The sequence below is a fragment of the Toxoplasma gondii genome, chromosome VIII, assembly GCF_000006565.2.
Source record: "Toxoplasma gondii ME49 chromosome VIII, whole genome shotgun sequence".
Lineage (NCBI taxonomy): Eukaryota > Apicomplexa > Conoidasida > Eucoccidiorida > Sarcocystidae > Toxoplasma > Toxoplasma gondii.
In genome coordinates, this window is record NC_031476.1 from 5,166,717 (window position 1) to 5,189,683 (window position 22,967).

General features: G+C 54.6%; 2 protein-coding genes across 2 annotated transcripts; one reads left to right on the top strand and one right to left on the bottom strand.

The window, feature by feature from the left end:
• Window positions 1–889: 889 nt before the first annotated feature.
• TGME49_270580 (HECT-domain (ubiquitin-transferase) domain-containing protein) lies at window positions 890–10,953 on the top strand (the record flags this gene model as incomplete). The annotated part of the gene is made up of 8 exons (XM_018781580.1): window positions 890–4,535; window positions 4,784–5,354; window positions 5,824–6,349; window positions 6,832–7,041; window positions 7,479–7,676; window positions 8,483–8,632; window positions 9,799–10,311; window positions 10,593–10,953. 8 exons carry the CDS (start codon window positions 890–892, stop codon window positions 10,707–10,709), a joined length of 5,931 nt encoding a protein of 1,976 aa, XP_018636616.1. The 3' UTR covers window positions 10,710–10,953.
• A 2,683-nt stretch (window positions 10,954–13,636) lies between these two features.
• On the bottom strand, window positions 13,637–22,607 carry TGME49_270570 (hypothetical protein; the record flags this gene model as incomplete). Its single annotated transcript, XM_018781579.1, has 8 exons — window positions 13,637–14,301; window positions 14,734–15,013; window positions 15,380–15,899; window positions 16,614–16,715; window positions 17,410–18,506; window positions 19,036–19,345; window positions 19,960–20,146; window positions 21,020–22,607. 8 exons carry the CDS (start codon window positions 22,605–22,607, stop codon window positions 13,637–13,639), a joined length of 4,749 nt encoding a protein of 1,582 aa, XP_018636615.1.
• Between the last annotated feature and the right edge of the window lie 360 nt (window positions 22,608–22,967).

The following is a 22,967-nucleotide window of genomic DNA, read 5'->3' on the forward strand; positions in this document are numbered from 1 at the left end:
GTGTTCTGTCTCGTCTTCTTCCCTTTGTTCTTCTACGTCTTATTCTGATTCTGCCATCCCTCCACCTGTACCGTCTGCTTCATCTTCGTGGATTTCTCCTCCACCTCCTGCGTCTTTGACTTTGCCTTCTTCCGAGTCTACGTCTTTCCTTTTTTCATTTTCTCGGCGTCTGCGCGCTGCCCCTGCTTTCGACTCATCTGTCTTCGCTTCTTCAACATCCTCCCCACCTGCCTCGCCTCCACCTTCCAGTGTATCCGGACAAGATCTGCCAGGCCGCCGTGGGGGAAGGCGGCGAAGCTGGGGCTTGCCGGCGCTGCAGTGTACGAACACCCCCGGCCCTGAGCCTGGCGCAGGTGGGCCGGCCTCCTCGCGCTCCCGCCTTGTCTCCAGCGATGTCGGCAGAAGCTCGATTTCTGAGGAAAGGCGAACGTCCCCCCAGGTTTCTCGGCCGCTCATGGCAGAGGCGGATGCGTCGAGGAGACTGTGGGGAGAGTTCCCAGAAGCGTCGCGTCACACACACGGCCTGCCCTCTTTCGGAACTATTCAGTCCTCTCACTGGGCAGACAGGCAGGCAGAAAGAAGGACAGAGAGAGATGCACAGAGAGACGCAGAAAGAGGGGAAGAGACAAGCGGACAGACTGGAGGCGCAGCAGAAGGGGAGGCCGAAGGGGAGAGGGGAGGCGAGGTAGAACGAGATACATCAGGAGAGACAGAGAGACACGGAGGCAGAGTGGCAGAGGTAGACAGAGCGTCAGTAGGACGCAATACTGAGAGCGATCAACAGGGGAGATGTACGACAGAAGTGGATGTTGAGGGAGCGAGAGAAAGGGGCACAGAGGCACGTGAGGTTCCCCTTCCCCGCGTAGCGTCGAACGGAACGTTGCGTAGGATGGCGTTTGAAGGAAACCAAGATCACGCTCTGAGCGCAAGCGAGAGGAGTGTCGCTGGAACGTATCCCTCTGTCAACTCCGGACCTGCTTCCTTTTTGCCTTTCGATTCCTCTGCGCATGAACGCCCCGCGCCTTCTACGACGGGTGCTGTTTGTCCCCCTGCATCCGTTCTTCCGCGTTCGCCACAGCCACTCACCATCCCTCCACTGGTCTCTGCGTCGCTTGATGTGCGCGCACCTTGTTCCTTCTCCTTCTGGCTGTTCGACGACGGAGAGGAAGCGGAGTCGGAAGAGGTTGAAACAGAAAAGCCAAGGTGCCCTCGCGGTTGCGACTGGCCAGGAGAGGGAGACTGGGAGAGAGACGTCACATGTGAGAAAGGCTGGAACTCTGGATTCGACTCCACACCCAGCCCAGAGCCGCCAGTGGCTTCTCATCTCGATCCTGTGTCCATAGAACGCCTTCCGTCAAGCGAAGTCCTTTCAGCTGTCTCTTCGCCTTTCCCCGCCTCCGTTCGCCCATTGCCTGGAGGGCAACGAGCAGCCGAAGGGGCTCTTGCAGCCAGCGGAGATGACGGGACCTCTTCGAGCGGCTCGCTCACTCAACTCTCCCCTTGTCAACCCGAGCGACTTGCCGACCCTCACTCCGTTTCTTCGCATCCCCCGCGCGCCTCCCGTGTACCTACAGCGGAGGACAATGCATGCAGCCAGGGCTTGGCACGCAGGCCTCGAGGGCCAGATCCGGCAACCGCACAGTCGGACAGAGACTCGGCGCTTGCATGCGGAGACGAAAGGGAGACACGAGAAGAAGGCCACAGCACCAGACGGAGACGAGAAGAAGCAGAGGTACTCTCTCCACTGTCGCCGGCGCCGTCATGGGAGATAAGTGTCTCCAGAGACAGTCCATCGTGGTCAAGAGGCAATCCTTCGAGACTTGCTGGGTCTCAGACGTCTTCGTCCTCTGTCGCGTTCTCGGCTCCTCCTTCCTCTTCTCTTTCTATAGCTTCTCGTCCCCCCTCCTCTTCATCTGCTGTCTCCTCCTCCTCGGCGTCGTCGTCTCTTCCCCATTCTTTCTCTCTGCCTCCCGCCTCCTTCCACGCTCTAATTCCACAACCGCATTGCCGTCATCGACCCACACTCGCCTCACCATCTCCAGACTTGGCAGACAGTTGCGGCTCCTCCTCGAGTTTCTCCTCTCTATCGACCGCCTCAGCCTCGCATCCACCTCCCTCTCGCACAGGCGTATCACAGCCTTCTTCAAATTGCCCCGGCCAGCCCTCGCCTCTTCCGCCGTCTGCTGGGCAACCAGTGTCGCCTCAGTCGGCGTTGCTGCCTGCTCCTCGGTCCAAGATTAACGCTGGACAACCAGGCAAGCCTCGAGCTTCTCAGCCTCGCACGGTCCACCCGGTGGCGCGGCACTGGCGCCTCGTGTGTCTGCGGGGGTATCCGTTCTCCACTTCGGAGAGTTTCCGCGTGCTTCTCTCTCCGTCGAACCTCGTGGTGGTCGAGCTCCAGCTGCCTCACCAAACGACGACTTTTACGGACTACGAAACCCTGCGAGTCTCCTTGTCGTCCAAGCAGCCGGTGACACCGAGACTCTGGACGCACATCGCCGTCTCTATCGGCCTGCCGCCGACTTCGGTCAAACTCTTCGTCGACGGAAAGGAAGCCGCCAAACGCGCTGTCACCGGACGGTGTTCGCTCTGCTACGGCCCGCTGCCCTTCTGGCTTCCACCGCTCTCCTGTGTAGGTCCATCCGACGAGCTCGCGGCCGAAGAGGAGAGCGAAGACGAAACTTCAGATCAATACGACAGCGGCGCCGAGAGGCAAACTCGAGCAGGAAGGGAGCGCCAGGGAGGAAGAGAGGGGGAAGGCGAGCGAGAGGAAGGAAGAGAGGGGGAAGACGACGAGGGAGAGGGCAGAGACGAGGCCGAGGGACCGCGTGCGATCAACACTGGGAGACGACAAGAGTCAGGAAGGAACATGTCTCTTGGTAATCGAAGACGAAGAGGACTGCAGCGTCGGTGGCACATGCAGCAGAGGCCACTGGTTCCTGAAGAGAGCTTCGACAACGACGTTACCGAGGAGACAGACGCACTCGGCGAAAGAGGACTCAAGAGCCGAGGGATAGGCATGAGGGGATGTCTTGCAGACTTTAGGGTCTACTTCCGAGAGCTGAGTCAGGATGAGGTGAAGGAACTTGTAAAGTCGTGCGATACGCAGTTCGAGAGAGAGTACCTGGAGTTTTGCGAAGGCCAAAGATGGAGAGCCTCGGCAGGAAGTTCCAGCAACCAGATATCGGGCGACGATGGACGAGAGAGAGAGTTGAGAAGGCTGACACATGCGGTCCAGAACGAAGCGGTTTCTCGAACTTCTCCTTCCGATATCTCGCTTCATGGAGTCTCGCGATGCGCGCGGAGTCTTGATTATACTGAAGGAGATAGGCAGGCACACTTCAGCTCTCTTTTGTCTACTCCTTCAGAGAGCGTTCACTTGAATCGTCGGGTCTCTGCTGTCGATGCGCCTGCCGAGCCAGTCCGTGCGACCACGACCCTCGCACCGCCGCATCGGCCTTATTCTTCTACCTCTCATAGCGCACCTTTGGCCGCATGCGCCAGTTCCTCTTTTTCCCCGTCGCCCCTTCATTCTTTGTCTTCCCAGCCTTCGTCTCCTCCACTTCATCCTCCGTCTCCTCCTCCCGTTTCTCCCCAGCCCTCATCTCTTCTTCTGTCTTCCTCGCCTCCTGATTCTTCTTCTCTTTGCCCTTCTTTGTTCTCTGCTGATCCATTCCTTGCTGCGTCTCTTGCTTCTTCTTCTTCGTCTTCGTTTTCCTCTCAGCCGTCTTCGTTTTTTGCTCCTCTTCTTTCATCTTCGTCCTTCTCTTCTCATCCGTCGTCTGCTGCATCTGTTGCTTCTTCTTTCCCTGCGTCCACCTCTTTGACCGGCTCGGCAGGGGGACATGCGTGTCTTTCTGCTGGGAGCCTGGGGCCGCACCATTCGCCAGAAGCAGACAGGCGAGCAGAAGGCGAGGACGCGTTGGGGAGAGCGAGCAGTGGAGTCAGTGATCGAGGCGACGAAGACCTGGCCCCAGGCTCACGTCACCCTCATCAGGTCCTCTCCTTTCCCTCCCGCCGTCGTGACAGAGACATTTTCTGGGGAGCTAACGAAGCTGACCTCGAGGCAGGCGTCATGAGCCTCGTGACCCGGCGGGTGTGGGTCACTCCAGGAGGCTCGGATGGAAACACAAGAGAGACGAATCCTTCCGAAGAGGCGACAGGTTCCTCTGACTCATCTCGCCGGTCTTGGAGAGGAGAAAGGAACTGGGATCTCTGGGAGAGTCTGCGCCGGGCTGTCGGAGTCGATCCGCTGCTTGTCGTGTGGCAACGGCAGGACAGAGAGCGCAAGGCGACACTAGGGAAACCTGGATCCGGCATGTACAGCACCACAGGACGCGACACCAGGAAAGAAGAGGAAGGTGGAGAACAAGGTGAAGACCGCTTGCGTGAATCAGGAGATGAACACGAACTTGAAGGACTCGATGCTGCAGACAATGAAACGAAAGGGGAAGAAGCAGGCGTGACAACAGGAGCGACGAAAAATAAGAGCGTTCCACTGCAAAGCGCTCAACACCCGAATCCAGATAACTCAGGTACGGTGCTGCCGGGGGTCCACTATCCTGAGTCCCAGGCAACGCGAGTGGTCTCCGTCGTCCTCCTGTGTCTTCCAAGTTTTTTCTCGCGTCGACGCATCCTGACAGTCTTCTCATCCTCCATTCATGTCCGCGTCCTCTTCACACAACGTGGTTGCCTCTCCCCTTTTGCTTCTTCTCAGATGTCTTTCGCTCTTTCTTTTCGCGCTTCTTCAAAGGTGTCTGTCTCTTTTGCGTTATTTGTTCAGAGTGCGCTGGGGCGTCTGTCGATCCCGCCACGGAGGCAGATTGGTGTCTGACGATTCCGAGTGCTCGATGGGTCCTCAACGAGCGCATTTGGGCCTACATCGTTCTCTGTGTGAACGGCCAACTAAGCGAGGCGGAGAGTCTGTTGTCGCTTTCTTATCCGTCGCCTCCAGCTGCTTCGTTCTCTCCCGAGAGGCCTCTGGCGCCCTTGCGAACCGCTGACTCGGCGTCTGCGAACTCATCCTCCTCTGGGGAACGTCACGCGGACTTGGGAGACTTCGATCGCATTCAGACATTTCGGCAGACGTTCTCTCTTGCGTTCGTGGAACAGCAGGCTGGTCTGCTCTACGAGCTGCTCTCGGCCGGGTCGAGGGAACGGAGACGGAGCGAAGCGGGGGAAGGCGACGAGATTTGTCGTGAAGCTTCGGTAGCCGGTTCCTTCGACGCAATCTACCTCGAGCCAGCTCTGCAGCTGTCCAGAGCCTGGATGCAGTTGCTGCTTTCCACTCTCCACTGCGTTGCCGCCTTCGCCCCTTGGCCCTCGCAGTTCGGAGTTCTGCTCTCGAACTTCCGGTAAGACGTGAGCCGCGGAGAGGGCACATGGAATCAAGGAGGAACGCAGACATAGAAGCGAAAGAAGCTGCGAAAAAAAGGAGGAAGCCGCAAAATCGGTGAAGGGAAGAGCGAGAAGTAGAAGAAGTAGTAGCAAAAGAAGAAGAAGACGAAGAAGAAGGAGGAGAACAAGACAAAGAAGAAGAGGTACCACAGTTGAAGCAGAAGAAGGCAAAATCAGTCAGAGTGAAGAAGGGGGAGAACAGGAGAACTCGTAGCATAATCGACAGACAAATTCCTGTGTCCACCGCACGATTTCAGGAAACGGTCTGCGTTCCCAGCCTCCGACAGATCAAAAGCACGAATTCGACGAGCGCCAGACACATCTATGTTCCTTTGGTGGCGCCTTTGTCTGCCGCATGTTTTCTCTTTCCTGTACTCCCCTCCCCCTTTGAGGTTCCGTTGCCTTTCATGTTTTTTCTCTCCTCAGCTATCTCCTTCCTCACACCTTGAAGCAGTGGATTTTCCATCTCTCGCTCTCCATGACGGAAGACGCAGCAGCCGACGGCCGCATCCGTGTTGTGATCAACCGCGCGAAAGCGCTGAAGGCTGCTGAGGGCAGGACTGCCTCTCCACACCAACGCTCGTCTTTCTCTTACGCTTCCTCCTCTTCCTCGTTCCCAACCTCTTCTTCTGTCTCGGGGGAAAGACAAGAAGACGACTGCACTCGCAGTGCTGATGACCCTCCGGAGGGAGGATCCCCCGCGACTCACGCCGCATGGCTGCGCGACTTCCACACCGTCTTCGGTCAGCTGTACAGACAGCTCAGTGACGTATCGCCGAAGCGTCTGAGGTCGCATGGGCGGGCGTGGTATGTGTTGTACGATGGAGAAGGCGGGATCGATGCGGGAGGCATTTACAGAGATTCTCTTGCCCACATTGCTCAGGAACTCCAGTCGCCGTTCAGTCCCTTGTTCATGCCGTGCTCCAACAGCCGTGGCTTCGGTGACAACCAAGTAAGCGTCTTCCTGTCTTTCAGGCTCGAGCGACGTGACGCTCTGTCGCCTCCCGGTCTTTGGTAACTGCGTGGTTGTGTGGAGTGCTCGTTTGGCGTTTCCATCTGGTGATCCAGCATCCGGTCTCTCTCTGTTGCGTGTCTTTCCTCGGACGTCTCTGTCGTCTCGCTTTAGGGGACTATCACTTCTTGATGCCGTTTATGCGTCTCTGCGGTATGTTCCAGCTTTTTGTCGTTCGTGTTTCTCTTTCTCTGTCCACCTTCTTGGCTCTGCATCAGTCTCCCTCAGTTTCATATCTCTGCGCCTGCTCCACTCTCGGACTTGCTCTTCCTTCCTGCTGCTCTTCGGCAGTTTCGTGGTGCTTGCCGGACTTCGCGTCGGCTGGCCCTGACTGCATCCGTCCGCAGAGCTCTCTGCCTTCCCACGCGGCGCTGCGAACGGTTTTTGCTGCTCTGCTGTCGACCGTCTCTCCGGATTTTCAGGACCGATGGGTGCCATCGCCGCGGTGCGTCTCCCCCTCGCACCTGTCCATGTTTCGCTTTCTTGGACGCCTCATGGGGGTGGCCGTTCGCGGGCGCCTCTGCCTCGACCTCAACCTTTCGGGGGCGCTCTGGAAGCCTGTCGTCGGACTGAGCGTCGGAGCTCAAGACCTGGAGGCCGTCGACGCTCTCTGCGTGCAAATGCTTCAAACGGTACGCCTCTGTGAATCCCATGTCCCCTCACGTCGGCTTTCCAAGCGAGTTTGCAAAGATGCCTGTTCACAGACACGGGGGTATCGCCGCCAGAGACACTCTAGATTGAAAGGTGGAAGCGGGGAAACTGTGTGCTGCCCTGGATATCCCCGAAGCGCTTCGAAGCAGCAGGGAACCTCGGAAGGATGCCGACGCAAACGCTGTCGCATTTGTCTCCTCCCCACCACACACCCGGTGCTGAGAGCGGGCACTCCGTCGAGAGTCTGTGTTCGAGAGGCCCCCGAGAATCCTCTCCACCCGGCCGCCTGTGGGAAGTGCAGAATCCCCCGTCTTGCAGACACCGTATCACTGTCGCACTTTGGACTGTGTTCGGCCACGCGACCTTCATCCCTCAGGCCTTTTCTTTTCACTGCTGTCTCGTCTCATTTCACTTTCAGGTTTGTCAGCTTCACAGCTCGCAGGGGGCGCCTGAGCGCTTCACCGAAGAATTTCCCTTGTTTTGGCACACAACCCTTTCAGATGGCCGCGTAGAGGAGCTGCGAGTCGGAGGCAAAGATCTCCCTGTGCGATGGGAGGAACGCGCAGACTATGCACGACGAACGGTCGCTTGTCGCCTCGAAGAAAGCAGAGAACAGGTCCGCCACCCACGCTCAAAGTGGATCGGCCGCTTCTTAGCTCAATCGGTTTTGTGTTTTGACGTCTGTGAAGCGCACCCGCGTATGCCATGCGAGTGCGTCTGTGACAGAGTCGCTGTGTCACGCGTGGATAGCCGCAAAGAACGTAGAGAGGAAAACAGTCAAGGCCTAGGCAACAAGCTGGAAGCGGGGCGGCGCGTCGCCGAGTCGGTGTCTTTTAAGCATGGAAAATACTAGCCGAGTCTTCGCGGCTTGTGGAAGAGTTCGCTCCGAAGGCAAGACACAGGAGGCGAAAAACCTGGAATCGCGGGGGCGGCGAAAGCTGTGTGGGAGGCGACGCCGAGAGCGACGCGCAAAGACCTTTCCAGGGAGCGAACTCGAGGGAAAAAGAGATGCACATGAGAAGGCGGTGCAAAACCACGACGGGGGTGATATAAAGAGACGAAAAGCCGGGGGAAAAGGGTGAACGAAAGCAGAGAACACAGACGTAAGAGAGAGATGCAGAAGGAGAGAGAAAAAGGACTAAAGAGGAAGGAAGGCGAACGAAAGAGGACGCAGTGGGATGAAGCGAAACACAAGGAGCAAACAGGAGGTGAACACAAGCTTGGCAGTGAAAAAGATGAGGAACGAACGAGAGGGAGAAGAGGTGGACAACCAAAGGTGAGACTCGCAGGTGGAACGTGAAGGATAGCGAAGGAGAGAAGCGTAGAGAGTGTCATACAGGGACCGGCACATGAACGCAAGAGAGTACAGAGGGACGCCAAGGCGATCATTTCGTTTTCTGAGGTTCTTCTCTCCTCTCGCAGGTGGCGGAGATCCGAAAAGGGATTGGAGACGTCATTCCCCTCCAGTTCGTGAATTTGCTTTGCCCCTCCGAGATGGAGCGCATGGTCTGTGGTTCTGCTGAGATCGACCTCGATCTGCTCAAGGCGCATACGCGCTACACCGGCTTCCTGGTACGACGAGACGTCTTCTGAGGCTGTTAGGTGACTTTGTCGGTGCATCCGACGAGCGGGGGTGTCGGCTGAGTTCTGAAGTCCCTTGACGCCGTAGTGAAGAGTTGGGTTTGAGCGCAGTCAGTTTCTTACAATCGTTTCAGGTGTGTCTGGTGAGCCCACGGACTCTGGTTTCCCCTGTGGACTTACGGCAGCAGCCAAGCAATTAAAAGGCCTCTTTTTTCGAGGAGCCTCCGAGCCTCCGGCCAATGCCCTTCGCACGCCGTTCCTTCATCGAAAAAGCTCCCAAACTGGTGTCGACTTATTTTCTATCTTCTGACGAGGAAGCGGGACTTCTCCGCCGACGTTTTCTGAACCTAAATGGCGGGGAAGGTCGAATCTGTGTGCCGAAAGGAGGCGACGTTTCTGTCAACGCGAGCAAGAGCGTTCTCAAGAACTGTGCCACTCCTTTGTGCCAAGAGACAAGATGCTAGACAGTCCTGGTTCCTGAAGAAAGGACGCCTTCTGAGAACCAAGCAGTCGTTTTCATACTGATTTTCACCTTCCCTACAGAAACGCGTTTACGAAACAGAAGAAGAAGTCACCCTCTTGAAGGCGCGTGTCTCTAGAGGAGTGCTTCTCGAAAAGCGATTTCTCGCTCTTCTCTGTCGTTAGATAATACGTAGACCCGGTCAGCCCGTGGAGCAGAAGACAACGCAGAAGAAGGGGAACGAGTGAACGTGAAGCAATGAGAGCAGGTTGGACTGTGAATCGAAGAAACCACATCACGGAACGAGGAACCGTTCTCTGTTATTCTTTACATGAAGTGTTCCCAGAAAAGTACAAGGGAGTGAGAAAGGGAAAGGCAAAAAAAGGCAAATGTGCCGTGCCCGCATACCCTTTTTCTCCTATACTTCACGTCCATTTCTTCTCAAGTGCAGCCGCTTTCATTGTCTGTCGAAGCAGGTCCTCGGCGACTCAATGGCAGGTCGCAGTGGTCTCTACCTCCTTTTGGCCTAATATCTGTCTGTTTTTCTCCCTTTTTTCTCTTGCGTTTTACCGGTGCTCGGTCGTGAGCTCGCCTCGCAGATGTCGACGCTGGAGACCGTCCTTCATGTGAAACAGACGCCTCATGTCTGCTGTCGAAGCTGGGCCTCCTCCGTTTGTGTCTCTGTGGCGTGCTGCAGCCTACCGACCCAGTCATCATCTGGTTTTGGGAAGTTCTCTTTTCATTTTCGACCCGCGAACGTCAGAAGTTTCTGCGATTTGTCTGGGGGCGATCTCGCCTGCCGCCGGCGAGGGCTGCCTGGGAGCAAGACATGGAAGTTGCGAGAAAACACACGACAGGACGGACAGCTGCAGCGCCGACAGAAGGCGTCGATTTCCCACCGCAGGCGATTTCCCCGCCGGCGTCTTCTGATGCTTCGTCCCTCACTTCTCCCCAAGTTGAATCGCAGAGTGTCGCGCTTCACACCGCCTCCCCAGACACGCTTCACGTCCAAGAGGGAGAGCTGCGGCGAGCAGAAGGCTTGTCGGCGAACGCTTCGTCTTCCTCGGGGATGGACGATTCACGATCTGTGCGCTTCAGGGAAGAAGGCGAATCTCGACTCGCAGGGAGTGGTGAACGGCGAACGCCTGTGCCATTCGCTGCTCGACCAGAAGACCTCCAGCTGCCTGCGTCGCACACCTGCTTCTTCCAGGTACGCGGAAAAAGCGGCGAGGGTGTCCAACGTCTGTCGTTGCCACCTTGTCAGTCAGAAATGCCAAGAGGTTCTTGTCTTCGGCACCCTTGTTGCTCACTTTCGCGTCTTTCTTTTGCGCGTCGTGAGGCGTGGGAGAGCTGCCGATACTAGACTGGCCGAATGCTTGATGTTTCAACGATTCTCGCCAGTTTGTTTGTCGACACACGCCGTCTGAAATTCTCGAGAGTTCCGCCCAAGTACATTGCTCCTTCCCGCATTCTCCTTGTCACGTTCTCCAGATTGAACTCCCTTGCTACTCCAGAAAAGAAATTCTCCGCGAAAAGTTGCTCTATGCCATCACAGAAGGGATCGCCATCGACGCCGACAACATGGCGGACAGCGCTGCGTGGCAGTGAAAGCCACGACGGGAGAATCGATGGCAACCAAGAGAGAAGAAGGCGGAGAAAGGATCGAAGCGCGTAACTGAGATCCCTCAAAAGAAAGCAAAGAAAATGCAAAGACGTGGACACTGGTGAAGCTTCTCAAAACACATTCTGGAAAGGAAGAGGGGGAAACGAAAGAGACAAGCGAAACAGGAAAACAGAAACATATTGTCACTGTTAATCCTGAAAACAGCATAGCGCCAGTCGCGTAGAGAAGTGGAACGGGACGAGCAACCGCAGACCCGAACATGAAAAGACTCGAGGGAAAGAACCGTTTTGGAGAGGCCAGACATCGAGAAATCCAGAAAGGGAAATCTAGACAATCTCTCGCGCTGGCTTGTGTAGATCTCGTCCAACAAGCAAGCCAAAGTTCTCTGTCGCTGATCTTGACCAACACACTCTGTCACCACTACCCTCTCATATATCTATATATATCTATATATAGCTATATATATATATATATATATAGATATAGATATCTTTATATATATATATATATATATATATATATCTGACTTTCACTGTATCTGTGGTCACTGTGTGTATAGATGTAGACGCTTGTATACATAAATCTGTGTCTTGTAGGTAAGGTTGCGTGTTTAGATGGGTGATGGTGTGTGTATCGAGTTTTGTGGCGACGAAGGATCTGTCAAGGCCAAAGAAGCAAATAAGAAAAGAGAAGTCAGACTCTCGTTCCCGACCTATCCCCGTGGGCAGCGAAAGCTGGAATCAAGCGCTAACAAGAGATATCTCATCGTCACACATGGATGGAAACCTTATTCCTTCTGTCCGTGTCCTGAACTCTCTCGACGGTGGAGAAAACAGTGCACTCCTAAAAAGTCAGCAAACGTGTGCCATGTCGCTCTTCCATTTTCACTTCCGTCGCAGGGCTCGTTTCGGGACGCTTGTTTCAAAGAAAGGTGGTCGAGTCTTAATTTTGCAATACACCATCCTTGTGTACAAAGATGTTCTGACCTTCCTGGGCTGGCGATTGCTTATTTCTGTTTTTGTACTCTCCTTGTCTTCAACTGTTTCTGCGTTGCTCTCGTTCAAAGGCATTTTCGCGTCGTTTTTTGCTGGAGTCGAAGACGCCGCTTCACTGAGGCAGGATACATTCCAAGCCTTCTCTTGTGACTGAAAGGAACGCGTCGCGAACGCGACGATTGCCATTCAAGCACAAACCCGTCTTGTTATGTGGTTTGTGCTTCTTGTTTGTGGCTTGCCCCCATGTCCGTCTCCACGCTGAACTGATCGTGGAAGTCAAAGGAGCTCTCTCTTGTTCTTTGAAACCGGACTCTCCCACTTAGTCGACACCATCGGGAAGAACAGACAACCTGTTCGGTTTTCGTGGATGGGAAGATGCATCGAATGAACCTGTAGAGTCTTGAAGAGAAAACGGAACTTTATCGGAGTGTCGACTCCTTCCGAGCTTGACAGAACAAGCTACAGGTCGGCAGACGAAGCATGGCAAACACTAAGGCACACTGCTCATTTGCTTTAAACGGCAATAGAGGGATTTGAAATACCACACAATTCGATTTCGTTTTACCGCTTGTATCTGCACTTCAGAATCGAAGAAACCACTTTCCCTGCTGCCTCTTCTCTAGACAAGAGACGGTCGCTCCTCTGGGATTTGGGAAGCGCTTGTTCGTTTGCTTTCGGTGACAGTGAAGGTCTTGTTCAAGTGTGGAGCTCTCGTCGAGCGAGAGCGCTGAATATGGACAGAAAGCGACCACTGGTGCTTGTCGGTGTCTCTCGATGGCATGCGTCCTTCCTATTTATAAACTAAAGATCTAGGTTGTCTGCATCTCATAACTGGAGTCATACTCAGTATCCTCGGTACTCTAGTGTCTCTGTTGATTCGATTTGAGACCACAGTGCTTCGACGCAATGTAGATGTACGAGTGTCAATTGTTCCGAGACGATCCGACGTAATGCATCTTTGCACTGGCACCGAACGACGGTACTTAAACGTCCATTTCCTCAACACACTGTCCGCACGAAGAGCATCAAAATCACAGTTCCATCACATAGTGGATATACGACATTACATGTACACAGTCTCGCTGTACAACTCCCCCCTTGCCCACAGCGGCAACTACAATAGACCCGCGGAACATGAAAGTCAATCCAGAAATCTGTCGGCACTATCCCCTGGTATTATCTAGACACGTACGCCTTCATCACTACACTCTCACACCTGACCAACAAAACATATATATATATATATATAAAGAGAGAGAGGGATTGAGTGTATTTGTGTCTATCCGAGTGTTTTTTATTTGTGTCCATTTTGCATAATATATATATATATATTATCTGTGTGTAAGAACAAACCAGGTGACGGTCGACAGAAATCGCAGTCGCGCGAAAGTCACTGCGTTCGTTGTGTGAACAGATTTGAACGGCAACCTGACGAAAAGCAGATGCCGTCGGTGGAAAGTCTCGGCGGCTTGAGCCTCTTGTGAAACTAACATGGAGCGTCTGACAAGCGTTGAGAGTCAGAAAAGGGAGCCAACGTGAAAAGAAGTAAAAGCGAGAAGATATTCGATTGCCCGACTGGCCGATGACACTCCAGCAGGGAGGCAACCAGCTCGTACCACCTCAAAGAAAGTCGGGAAATGCCTCAAACACACACTCGCGCGCAGACTCCCGAGACGTCCTAAAGCGGACAGAAGCGAAAAGCATGTCTGTGCCAAGACACTGCTTTTAGGTGAAGCAGGACAGTCCGCCGAAAAGGACTCTCTGGGCTGCAGGCGAAGGCGAAGAAAAAAGACGCCACGCCTGTTTCCTAGTCTAGTAAACCGGAGAGGAAAACTGAAGATGGACACACTGAACGCAGAATGTCAAAGCCAGAAGCGTCTTTCTAGGTTCCGAATCAGACTCGTGTCTGAGAACGACTACCTCTTCTCTTGGGTCACTGTCGCTGTTGCCGCTTTGAGAAGACCCTCAGTCTCGTTGGCTACTTGGTTTAAAAGGAGGGGCAGACATGCCTTTTTATCGCGAATCGGCCCTTCGAGAAAGCAGAGAGGCGCCTTGTCAAAGTCGCTCAAGTTCGGGTGGACGTACACCCAAAGTGGACGCAGTCTCAGCGAGTCCTTCCGGCGAGGAGAGGACGAATCAGCGTCTCTCGTTTTCTTCCTTGTCTTTTGATGTTCACTTGTGCTTGCTTTCAAGTGCATGTTTCGTTCTTCTCTTTCTCCAAAGACTTCCGTTTCGTTCTGGTAATTGGCGCTTGCCGACTGTCGCTCCTCGCGTCCACCCGACCCGCGTGCATGCAAGTCTGGCTCGACAGAGGAAGGAGATAAACAGGAGGCAGAGAGAGCTTTTACCGATCCGTGAGACGGAGGAGAAGACGCTGGGGGCTGTTTGCGGAGATGAGGAAGAAGGCTGGAAGTAAGAAGGAAAAGCAGATGCATTTGTGCCGCCTCGGTCTCGTCGCTTGTTGACACGAATCCAGGGGACGTAGGCCTGTTCCTCGAATCCCCAGGAGACGAAGACGAACACGACAGAGAGGTCCAGAAAGACGCCAGGACCTCTGTAGCTGCTGAGAAAACTCTGTGACCTATAAGCAGACAGCGACCCACAAATTCATAAAAGGGCTCTTGATTCTTTTGCCATGAATCCATGACTTCCTCACACTCGGGTGCACGCTTTTTCCATTCGCTGCATGCGCCGGCGTGAGAGACAATACCACACACAAGCCACCACTGGCGTGACGCTGGCCCTTGGACGGGAGAGGTAGAAACCGCATCAAACAGCTGAACCTACGGTCCGCCCACTTTCAGGAGAGAATGCACTCGACTGGCAAAGGCGAATTGTCAATTGAAACTGTTGCGTTTGAGAAAGCAGCACACCAAACACGGCTACGAAGCGTATCTGCTGCCTCCCCGACAAATCCGTGACCCCAAGCCTGAAGACCGTGTGAGGCACCTGCGACTCCGTGCAGCGACTAAAATAAACGAGAAACAGAGAGCGAAGATGGCGTCGCACTCACCCTCAAAGAGAACAGGAAACGCAATGAGGGGATGTTGTCTGAGGAGCGCGCAGAACACCCGGAAAGTCGACCAAGCAGCCGCGAAGAGCGAGGCACCAGGAACCCTGTGCCTCCCTCCGTGAACCGAGAGAGAAGAAGACGAAGACGAAGAAGACGAAGAAGAGGAAGAAGAGGAAGAAATGCCGAGAGCCCCTGTCGCTGCCGCAAGGGCAGAGCACCGAAGAGAGTCGAGGAGGAAGTCGTGTCGGAATCCCAAATGCAAACTAAGTGCTTCAAGCAGCTGAAGAAAAATGACAATCAAAGGGGACAGATGAATGCGAAAAATACAACCCCGCACAACCGGTAACGCTGGCGTTTTCCAAACGCACCAAAAACGACGGCATACACGCATAAAGAGGAGACAATCCCTGTTTCACCAAGGCTGTGTTCGTCTCCTCTTCGTAGGGAGTCCGGTAGTGCACCACAGATATCCTTCTCCTACACGGAATGGTCTCTAACCGCTCAGACCGTGTAGACGGACGAGTGAAATTTTGGTCGACGAAACGTTTCGACTGTTGTCATTTTCTCGTGTGTAATATCACAGATTAAACCAAGTTCTCTCCATCCAACATCTCGACTGAGCTCCCCTTTTCTTCTGTTGTCTTACCACTGCATGCTGGTGAACGCTGAGAGTTCTTCCGTGCCTGACGGCGACCGTGACGAGACGTGGGAGAACTTCGTCTTTAATTTCGTCGAAGAAAAAGCCGTCTGTGTCACTTCTTCTTTTCCTCTCTCCTCTTTCGCTCCTTGGACTAAGCCCGTCCTTGTCCATGTTCTCTCTCTTCGTCTCAGTCTCATTTCGATCCACCTTCCTCTTCGCTTCTTCCTGTTTCTTCTGTCCTTCGCCACTTGAGACGGTTAGTGCCTTCCCGTCGAGACCTTCGGACGCTCTCCGTCTGTCTCCATTCTCCTCCTCTCCACGTTCAGCTCGCGGGGTTCCTGCTCCTTCCCGTCCAGTGCCTGGGTGACCCGGCCCTGCTTTGCCCTTCGTCGAATATAAGCCGAAACCTTCTGCCCGCTCAAACAGCCTCTTTTGCACTGCCAAAGCAAAAACGATCTCGACCGCGGCAGAGGCTCCCATGCCCCCGTCAAGGTCGTCTAGAGACAAAAGGTCGTCAATTCGTAATCTGCGTAGGAGAGCATACCATCGCAAGTCAACATCCAAGTGCTTAGACAAGCGTGTGTCTATGTGCATGTGGATCAGTAGATCTATACACTTACGTACGGCTGCACATGTGCCGTATACATTCAAATATATATATGCATCTCATATTTCCGTATACAAATGCATTTGTCTACGTATGCATGCAAATATATATACACAGACATATATGCAAGTACTTGTGTGCATGCAGACGCATTGTCGGCAGAGGACATGGCTACACTGTTGTGTCGGTAGGAACTCGCTCATCAGTGTATAAGCCGCTGGGAGGTCAGTGGTGTCATAGAAGAAGGCCGCGCACAAAACATGTCAGAGAATCAGGGGATTGTATAGAGGCGAAGCCGACCGACGAGCGACAGTTCTGCGTCGCTTCCAACGTGGAAACGAAAACGAGGACGCCGCGAAAAAACAGGCGTGACGAAGATCCGACAAACGGAGTGAAGAGAGCGAAACGAAGCACGTAGATGCTGAGAAGGCGAAGACCGAAATGTAGAGAGGTGAGAAAAGTAAAAGGAGCCTTTGTAGAGGAGAAAACTCGAAGGTTAAGTAAAGGTGAGCGACAAGTCACGCGACTGAAGGCGCTAAGCACGAGACGAAAACCGAAAACAAGCGATGGTGAGAAGCACAAGAAATTGATGCACTTTTGCGATTGTTTTTTCTCAGTCAGAATGTGTCTCACAAGGCAAAGAGCTGTTCAAACAAACGCTGCGAGAGACGAATCTGAGCTGGGGAATACATGGAAAAGGCGTGGAAGTCCAGGAGCGTCAACGCACGAAGAAGGCTGCAAACAAATAAGAGTCGCAAATGCGAGTGACGGATTTCAGACACAATCACATGCAAACGCTCTTGAGGGTCAACACCATCTGAATAACGCTGCCGTAATGCGAATAGCCAGCAAACCTGTCTCCACCTAAAGACTTTTGCGCCAACTCTCGGCATTGGATACAACCTGTTTTTTGCGTACACAGCGTGTGTGCTCTTCCAGATTCTTGTCCGAAGACAGACTCGGCACACGGACATCCTGAACCTCTCCACGGATCCACATATACCGTCTAGGTAACGACGCGAAGATGGACGTAGAAAGCGGGATGAGAGAAATGCGTTTTTGTTCCCCAGTGAAACCCACAAATCTACAAAACCTGTCACCCGACCGTCAAACCCTGCAGGCAATTTAACAGTGGACCTCAATCCTCCAACGAAGGAAAATCGACCACGAATACAGGCGACAGGCACATCGTCTCAAACAATGACACAGCCTGTAGTGGACTGGGAGTCTGACATGTAGGCGAGGCTCGAGCGAACCAGCGAACGGTGCGGAATCTCGTCTCCGAGCTGATGACAACTCAGGACAAGTGTACGAATCACGCTCGCCTCTCAGAAGTCGGCTTTTCTCTCGCTGTTGACAGGCGTGAGTACGGAGATCCATTTACTACCGCTAAATCGTACGCCATATGAACGAGAGTTAACACACTCACCGTGTCACAAAGAGCGGGTGGAGAGAGGCGCGGGAGCCTTTCAAGTTTTCATTTTGACGGCGCACAGCAGCGGCTTCCGATGCCTTCTGAGACGTGGAATTCGATGACTCGCGATGCTTGCATGCGGCCTCAAAACGCCCTTTTTCTCGACTGAACTCTGCGAGCAGCGCCTCCACCAAGTGCTGAAGGAGACGCGCCATGAGCCGCAGAGATTGCGGCGAGACAGCGGGGCCGCATGCGGAGTGCACGTCCGCATTGGAAGCCCCAGGATCTCTCGCTTTTTGAGACGCTCGTTGCTCAGTTCCTCTTTCGTGTAACGGGAGCTCTAACGCCTTCTCAATCCTTTCCGGATCCCAGGTGGTTGTCCTCTTTATGTCCGAAACAGCGTCTTGCTGGTCTCGCCTTCCAAGTCCGCCACGGTCTCCTCGGTGTCCATTCTCTTCGCTGGTCCCTCCTCGGCTCGGCTGCTCCTCTCCATCCGCAGAAAACTCTGTGTCCGCCTCTCTCGCTTCGCTCTGTCTGGGATTTGCTTCCTGGCCTGCAGGCACCGGGCACCGCCGGTTTTGGCTTCCCGTGCATGCGCATGCAGCCGAGAGTCCCGCGGCCTTTTTTTGCTGCATGCGGTGGGCGTGTCGCCGCTGCAGCTGGTCTCTCAGCAGGGCTTCGGCGGGGCACAACCTTTTCTCATCGTCGCCTAACAGAGTCGAGACAGAGTCTGCGAGACGCAGAAGAGCTACCATGGCAGCGGCGAGGGGATCAGAGAGAGAGAATGAGGGAGAGGCGAGAAGAGGATTGACCTGCCTCCGAGAAGCTCGCCTCGCCGGCGCACAGGCGGCTGCATGCACGGTCGCGCCTGGCTGTCGCTCTCCTGAATCCCTGTCGGATGCGTGACCTGGGGAGACGCCGAGTCCAGGGCTGTCTCGGGGACTTCTCGCCTGCTCAGTTCCATGGGTGTTTGCTTGGTCTGCTCGATTCGAATCTCCGGCTCCAGCCGCGATGCGTCCGTGACGCTCGAGGCGCTGCTGTCTCGCTTGAGCTGCCAACAGTCGCTGATACAAGGCGTCCATAAATCCCAGTGCCGCCTGCGGAGACAGCAGCTGAGGCCGCAAGAGAGCAACGGAGAGAGACGAGAGCAACGCTTGAAAAGTCATCGGGAAACGAACGCTTCACGGCAGAGGTAGACGAGCGAATTGAGAGACGCTACGACGAAAACGATCACTTCACAAAACAGGAGACAGGCAAAACGAGATGAAACGATCGGGGGAAGCTTTCACTAAACGCGGCCAGAAAGCACGAGTTAACACTGATGAAAAACAAACTCTCAAGAAGACAGCGCACAACGAAAACGGCAGAGCCCTTCCACGACGCGCGAGATCCTCAGTCGAGCGACGACATTCGCGGCGCAAGACTGGCCAACGGAGAGCGAGCCAGTGAAGCCACCTTAGTGTGAAACGGCGATGGAAACAAGATGCGCAACACCCGATGGGCGTCGTAGCTCAGTGTGGAGAGCAGCGTGCAGAGACCCAACGTCGCGCCTTCTCTCCCTCTTCGTCGGCTTGTCGTCTTCTTGCGTTTTTTGCCTGACGCAAGACAAGTTTCCGACCTTCTCTCCTCGCCCTCGCTTACCCCCAGACGCGCGTAGACATGCAGAGTCGCCGTGAGGTCTGAAACTCTCAAACTCTCTCGAACTGCCAAGAGACGCTGAAGCAGCGTTTCGAGAGCCACTGCGGCGGCAGGCCCCAACGCGCCGCCGCCCCAGTCTCGCCCTAGGGATGGGCCGGTAGGCAGCCGCGACCGCGAGAGACACTCCCAAGACGGAACGGAGACATTTGGAGACAGCGCCGAAGACGCCCAGGGCGCCGAAGGCGGCAGACAGGCCGGTGTGGGCGGGAGGAGCAGAGCCGAGAGTGCATTGAGAATCACGAGCTGGTCTGCCCTAGAGAGGGAGAGACGAAGCGAAAACGAAGAGACAGAATCGTGTAGTGAGTCTCACGAATTCAAACAGAACTGCGCTGATATGAGCCTGTGTCCAAACGCCCAGAGACACGAGAGTACACAAGGCGACACTAGGCTTAGGTGCGTGGTTCCTGAAATCCAGGTATCCCTCACATACAAACAGGATATCTTCCGTCTAACTGAACTGCCAGATTTACCCGTTTCACGGATTCACAACTCCATCTGCGTTCCATAATTCCTTTGACGAAGCGGCCATGCCTCGACGAACAGCCCACGCCCACCATATGGGCCTCTCCGAGACACAGATGCATGCAAGCATACATGCATACATGCATTCATACATATGAATAGAGGGGTGAGTCGATAGACATACTGATGCAGAGAAACAGATAAAAAGATACATCTGGTAGATATACATAGGAGCAGATATCGAGATAGACATAGAAACGCAGCGACAGACGTGAGAATTCGATACGGGGAGAGAGGTTGACGCATAAGAGATAGACAGATAAATGGAGATATCGAGAGCGATCGAAAGTTATATGAGCCCTATCGCCGACTGCTTGTCGTATGATGTATCCGTGGCAACCGTACAATGTCCAGTAGATGAGTTTTTCGGTGCATGCGTTCAACAGCAGCACGAGTTGCGTAGGCGAGGGGGGCAGGAGTCCTGCGTTGCGCCCAGCAGCCAAGGCCCTGACGGTCTGCAGGAGTGCGGCAGGCGACAGGGCAGCCGTCGTCTCGTCCGTGAGGCGTCGAGTTGCTCGGCGCCACAACAACGCTGCAGAAAACACGCAAATTCCAATTTTGTGTAAAGCAAGAGCGACAGAAGGGTAAACAACCACGACGAGAACGAAGGGCAGAACGATGGACAAGTAGAAGGAGAAAGCGAGAGGAAGAACGGCAGAAAGGAAGCAAGGACTGGAGAAAAGCAAACCACAGCAGAAGCAAAAACAGGTGCCGGGGCTCGGGATCAAGAAAGCAAAAGAAAGAGAGCCAATGCTGGGCTGTGTTTCAAGAGAGATTCGGAGTGCTCTCAGTTGAGAAGCACCGCGTCTCCTGTCTTCTGCAGACGAAACGAGCAAGTGTATTGAAAGACGGAATACTGCGTCAAGCCAAGAGACATCTTTTGATTGTATCCTCCGCTCGGCTCATTATCATCTCGTCTCGGACGCCTTTCTCTTGGTTTCCAGAGTGTTGCTGAGGTGCATACGGTCCCCTTCGCCTCTTGCTGTGTTCTGGAAAAGCCTGCAGATACGGCTGAGGGTCGACGCGGACTGGCGAAGCTCGAGGAGGGAAGCCTCTGCCGTTCAAATCTCGCCTGGGGGTCTCCAGGAATGTCCACCATCTCCATTTTGCCTCAATTGCACACTGTAGACATACTCGCCTCCCCATTCGCATGGTGTACATGCACCGAAGGGCCTTCTTCCCGGGTGTACATACACCATATCTTCCACCCAGGTACATTCTAGAAAATGCGCGATCGCGTTAGGCCTTGAACGAACGATTTGCGAAGCAAATCAAAATCGAGATAGGTACACAAGAGTACACATCATCTCGGCCGCTGCTCAGGTGTCCATACACCGTACGGTGCCCACTGCCACGTGTGCATGCAGCCGTTCGTGGCCTCTTCCTCAGGCCGCCTTCTCCTCACCTCTCTGCGCAGAAGAAGAGCCATCGTCGGCAGCCGGGCCTGGAGGGTGGGCGACCAGCGCCTGGAGGCGGAGGATTTGATCAGTTGCTGCGAATTCCCTCTGCGGTCTGGCGAGTCGAAGCTGCTCCAGAGGCGAGAGTCCAGAAGTCTCCGACGAAGAAGAGGCAGGCGAAGCGGTAGACGCTGATGATGACGTTGAGGAAGAAGCAGGAGAGAAAACAGACGACGGAGAAGAAGGTGGAGAGGCGTGAGTGAGTGTCCGCTTTCGCTGTCGTCCCACTACAGGCTGTGCGACAGGCGATCCTTGAGGAGATCGCAGGAATGCTCCTTCTTCTTCCTTGAAAGTGCCATTGTCTGTTGCATCCCTTCCTGCTCTCCTGTCTGCCTCCGGTCTTGACTCATCGAGCTGAGCTTCGAACAATAATGAATCATGCCTTCCTGTATGCGTTCTCTTCCTCGTCCCTGCATCGCTCTCGTATCGTGCTTCCCTGAGATCTTCAGACGCAGAGAAGAAAGAAGAGGCAAGCTCCACACCTTCGTCGACCGCCCCTCCACGTTCACCGGGAGTCGCACCAGCTTGCATGCGGCTGTCCTCTTCCTGTGCGCCGCATCCCTCCCCTTCTGGGGTCTCCCCTTCGAAAGAGTCAAGAATTTTCGCTGTCTTGAACTGCCAAGCCTCGCCTGCTTCCCAGAGGGACAACGCAGAAACCATGTCATTCGGCGACACCCACTCTCCGCAGGGAGACTCGTCTCCCAACCCCAGCGCGAGTGGAAGCCTCGGCGAAGAGAGAAGCGTCGGCATCTGGCGCGTTGCAGACGTCTCCTCTCTCGCCTCTTCCTCCCCTCTGGAGGGCAAAACCAGACTTTCCACTCCAGTGTGGCTGCGACTGCTACGCTGATCCTCCTTTCTCCTCGCGCTTGCGCCGCTTCTCACTTCTCCCCTTGTCTCTCGCCCCGCTCTGGACGCCAGCGCGAAGAGCTCCGCCACCGGGAGAGACGCGAGTCTCTGCAGTACCTCCGTCGGCTCTCGTTGCAGCTCGTCATCCTTGCACGCTGCGCTGCATGTGCTAGGCAACTCGCCCTGCGTCGCAGCGGTTGCGGGAGAGGAGGTCCTCTCTGACTCGCCGGGGCCTACGCTGTCTGAGCTGCAGGCGGGAGCAGAGAAACGCCTATGGACAGCGTAGAGAACAGCGAGACGAGGCACCCGGCGAGGCGGCGAGGCGAGGAGTGGAGAGGAAGCCAAGAGAGAACGAGGCGAAGCGACAGCCGATTGAGGAGACGAAGAAAGGAGAAAAGGCTGAAAAGAAGAAGAACAAGAAGAAGAAGAAGAAGGCGCTTGGGAACGTGGAGAGGAGAAAGAAGACAGAAACCTCGACCGAGAGGAGGAGGGGAAGAAAGAGAAAAACGACGGCGAGGTAGAAAGAAGACCCGACGGGGGGAACGTTGGCCGCGAGAAAATCGGAGAAGTTACAGATACTACAATGGTTGACAGCGATGTCTCGCGAGACTGCAGCTCGTAAGGGTGGAGAAAACTGGAAGACAACGTGCAAGCCTCACGCAGGGAAGCAGCAGGAGCCCCGGCCCTCATGGTCTGTTGAGTGTACGTACACCAGAACGACTCCAGCGGCCAGTTGGGGGCCTCCCTTCTGTCTCTTTTCAGCTTGCATTGATTCACTTTTCTCCCTCTCTCTTTCTCTCCCTCTGTGCCTCAGCTTAGACCTCCTGTGTTCTCCGCTGCCTTCGCTGTCTCTCTCATCCGAGTCCAGGGGCGTTCTTCTTACGTGTGGACTTCATCTACTCTCAACCTTCCTTTACTTTTTTCGCGCGAGATGTTTTTTTCGCGTCGGCTTCCCTCTGACAGACTCTCGCTCTCTCTCTCCGACCCTGTCAGACATTGAGGCCCTCTCCTCGGCGTCTCCGGACGCGAGGCTTTTACTTCCTATCGGAG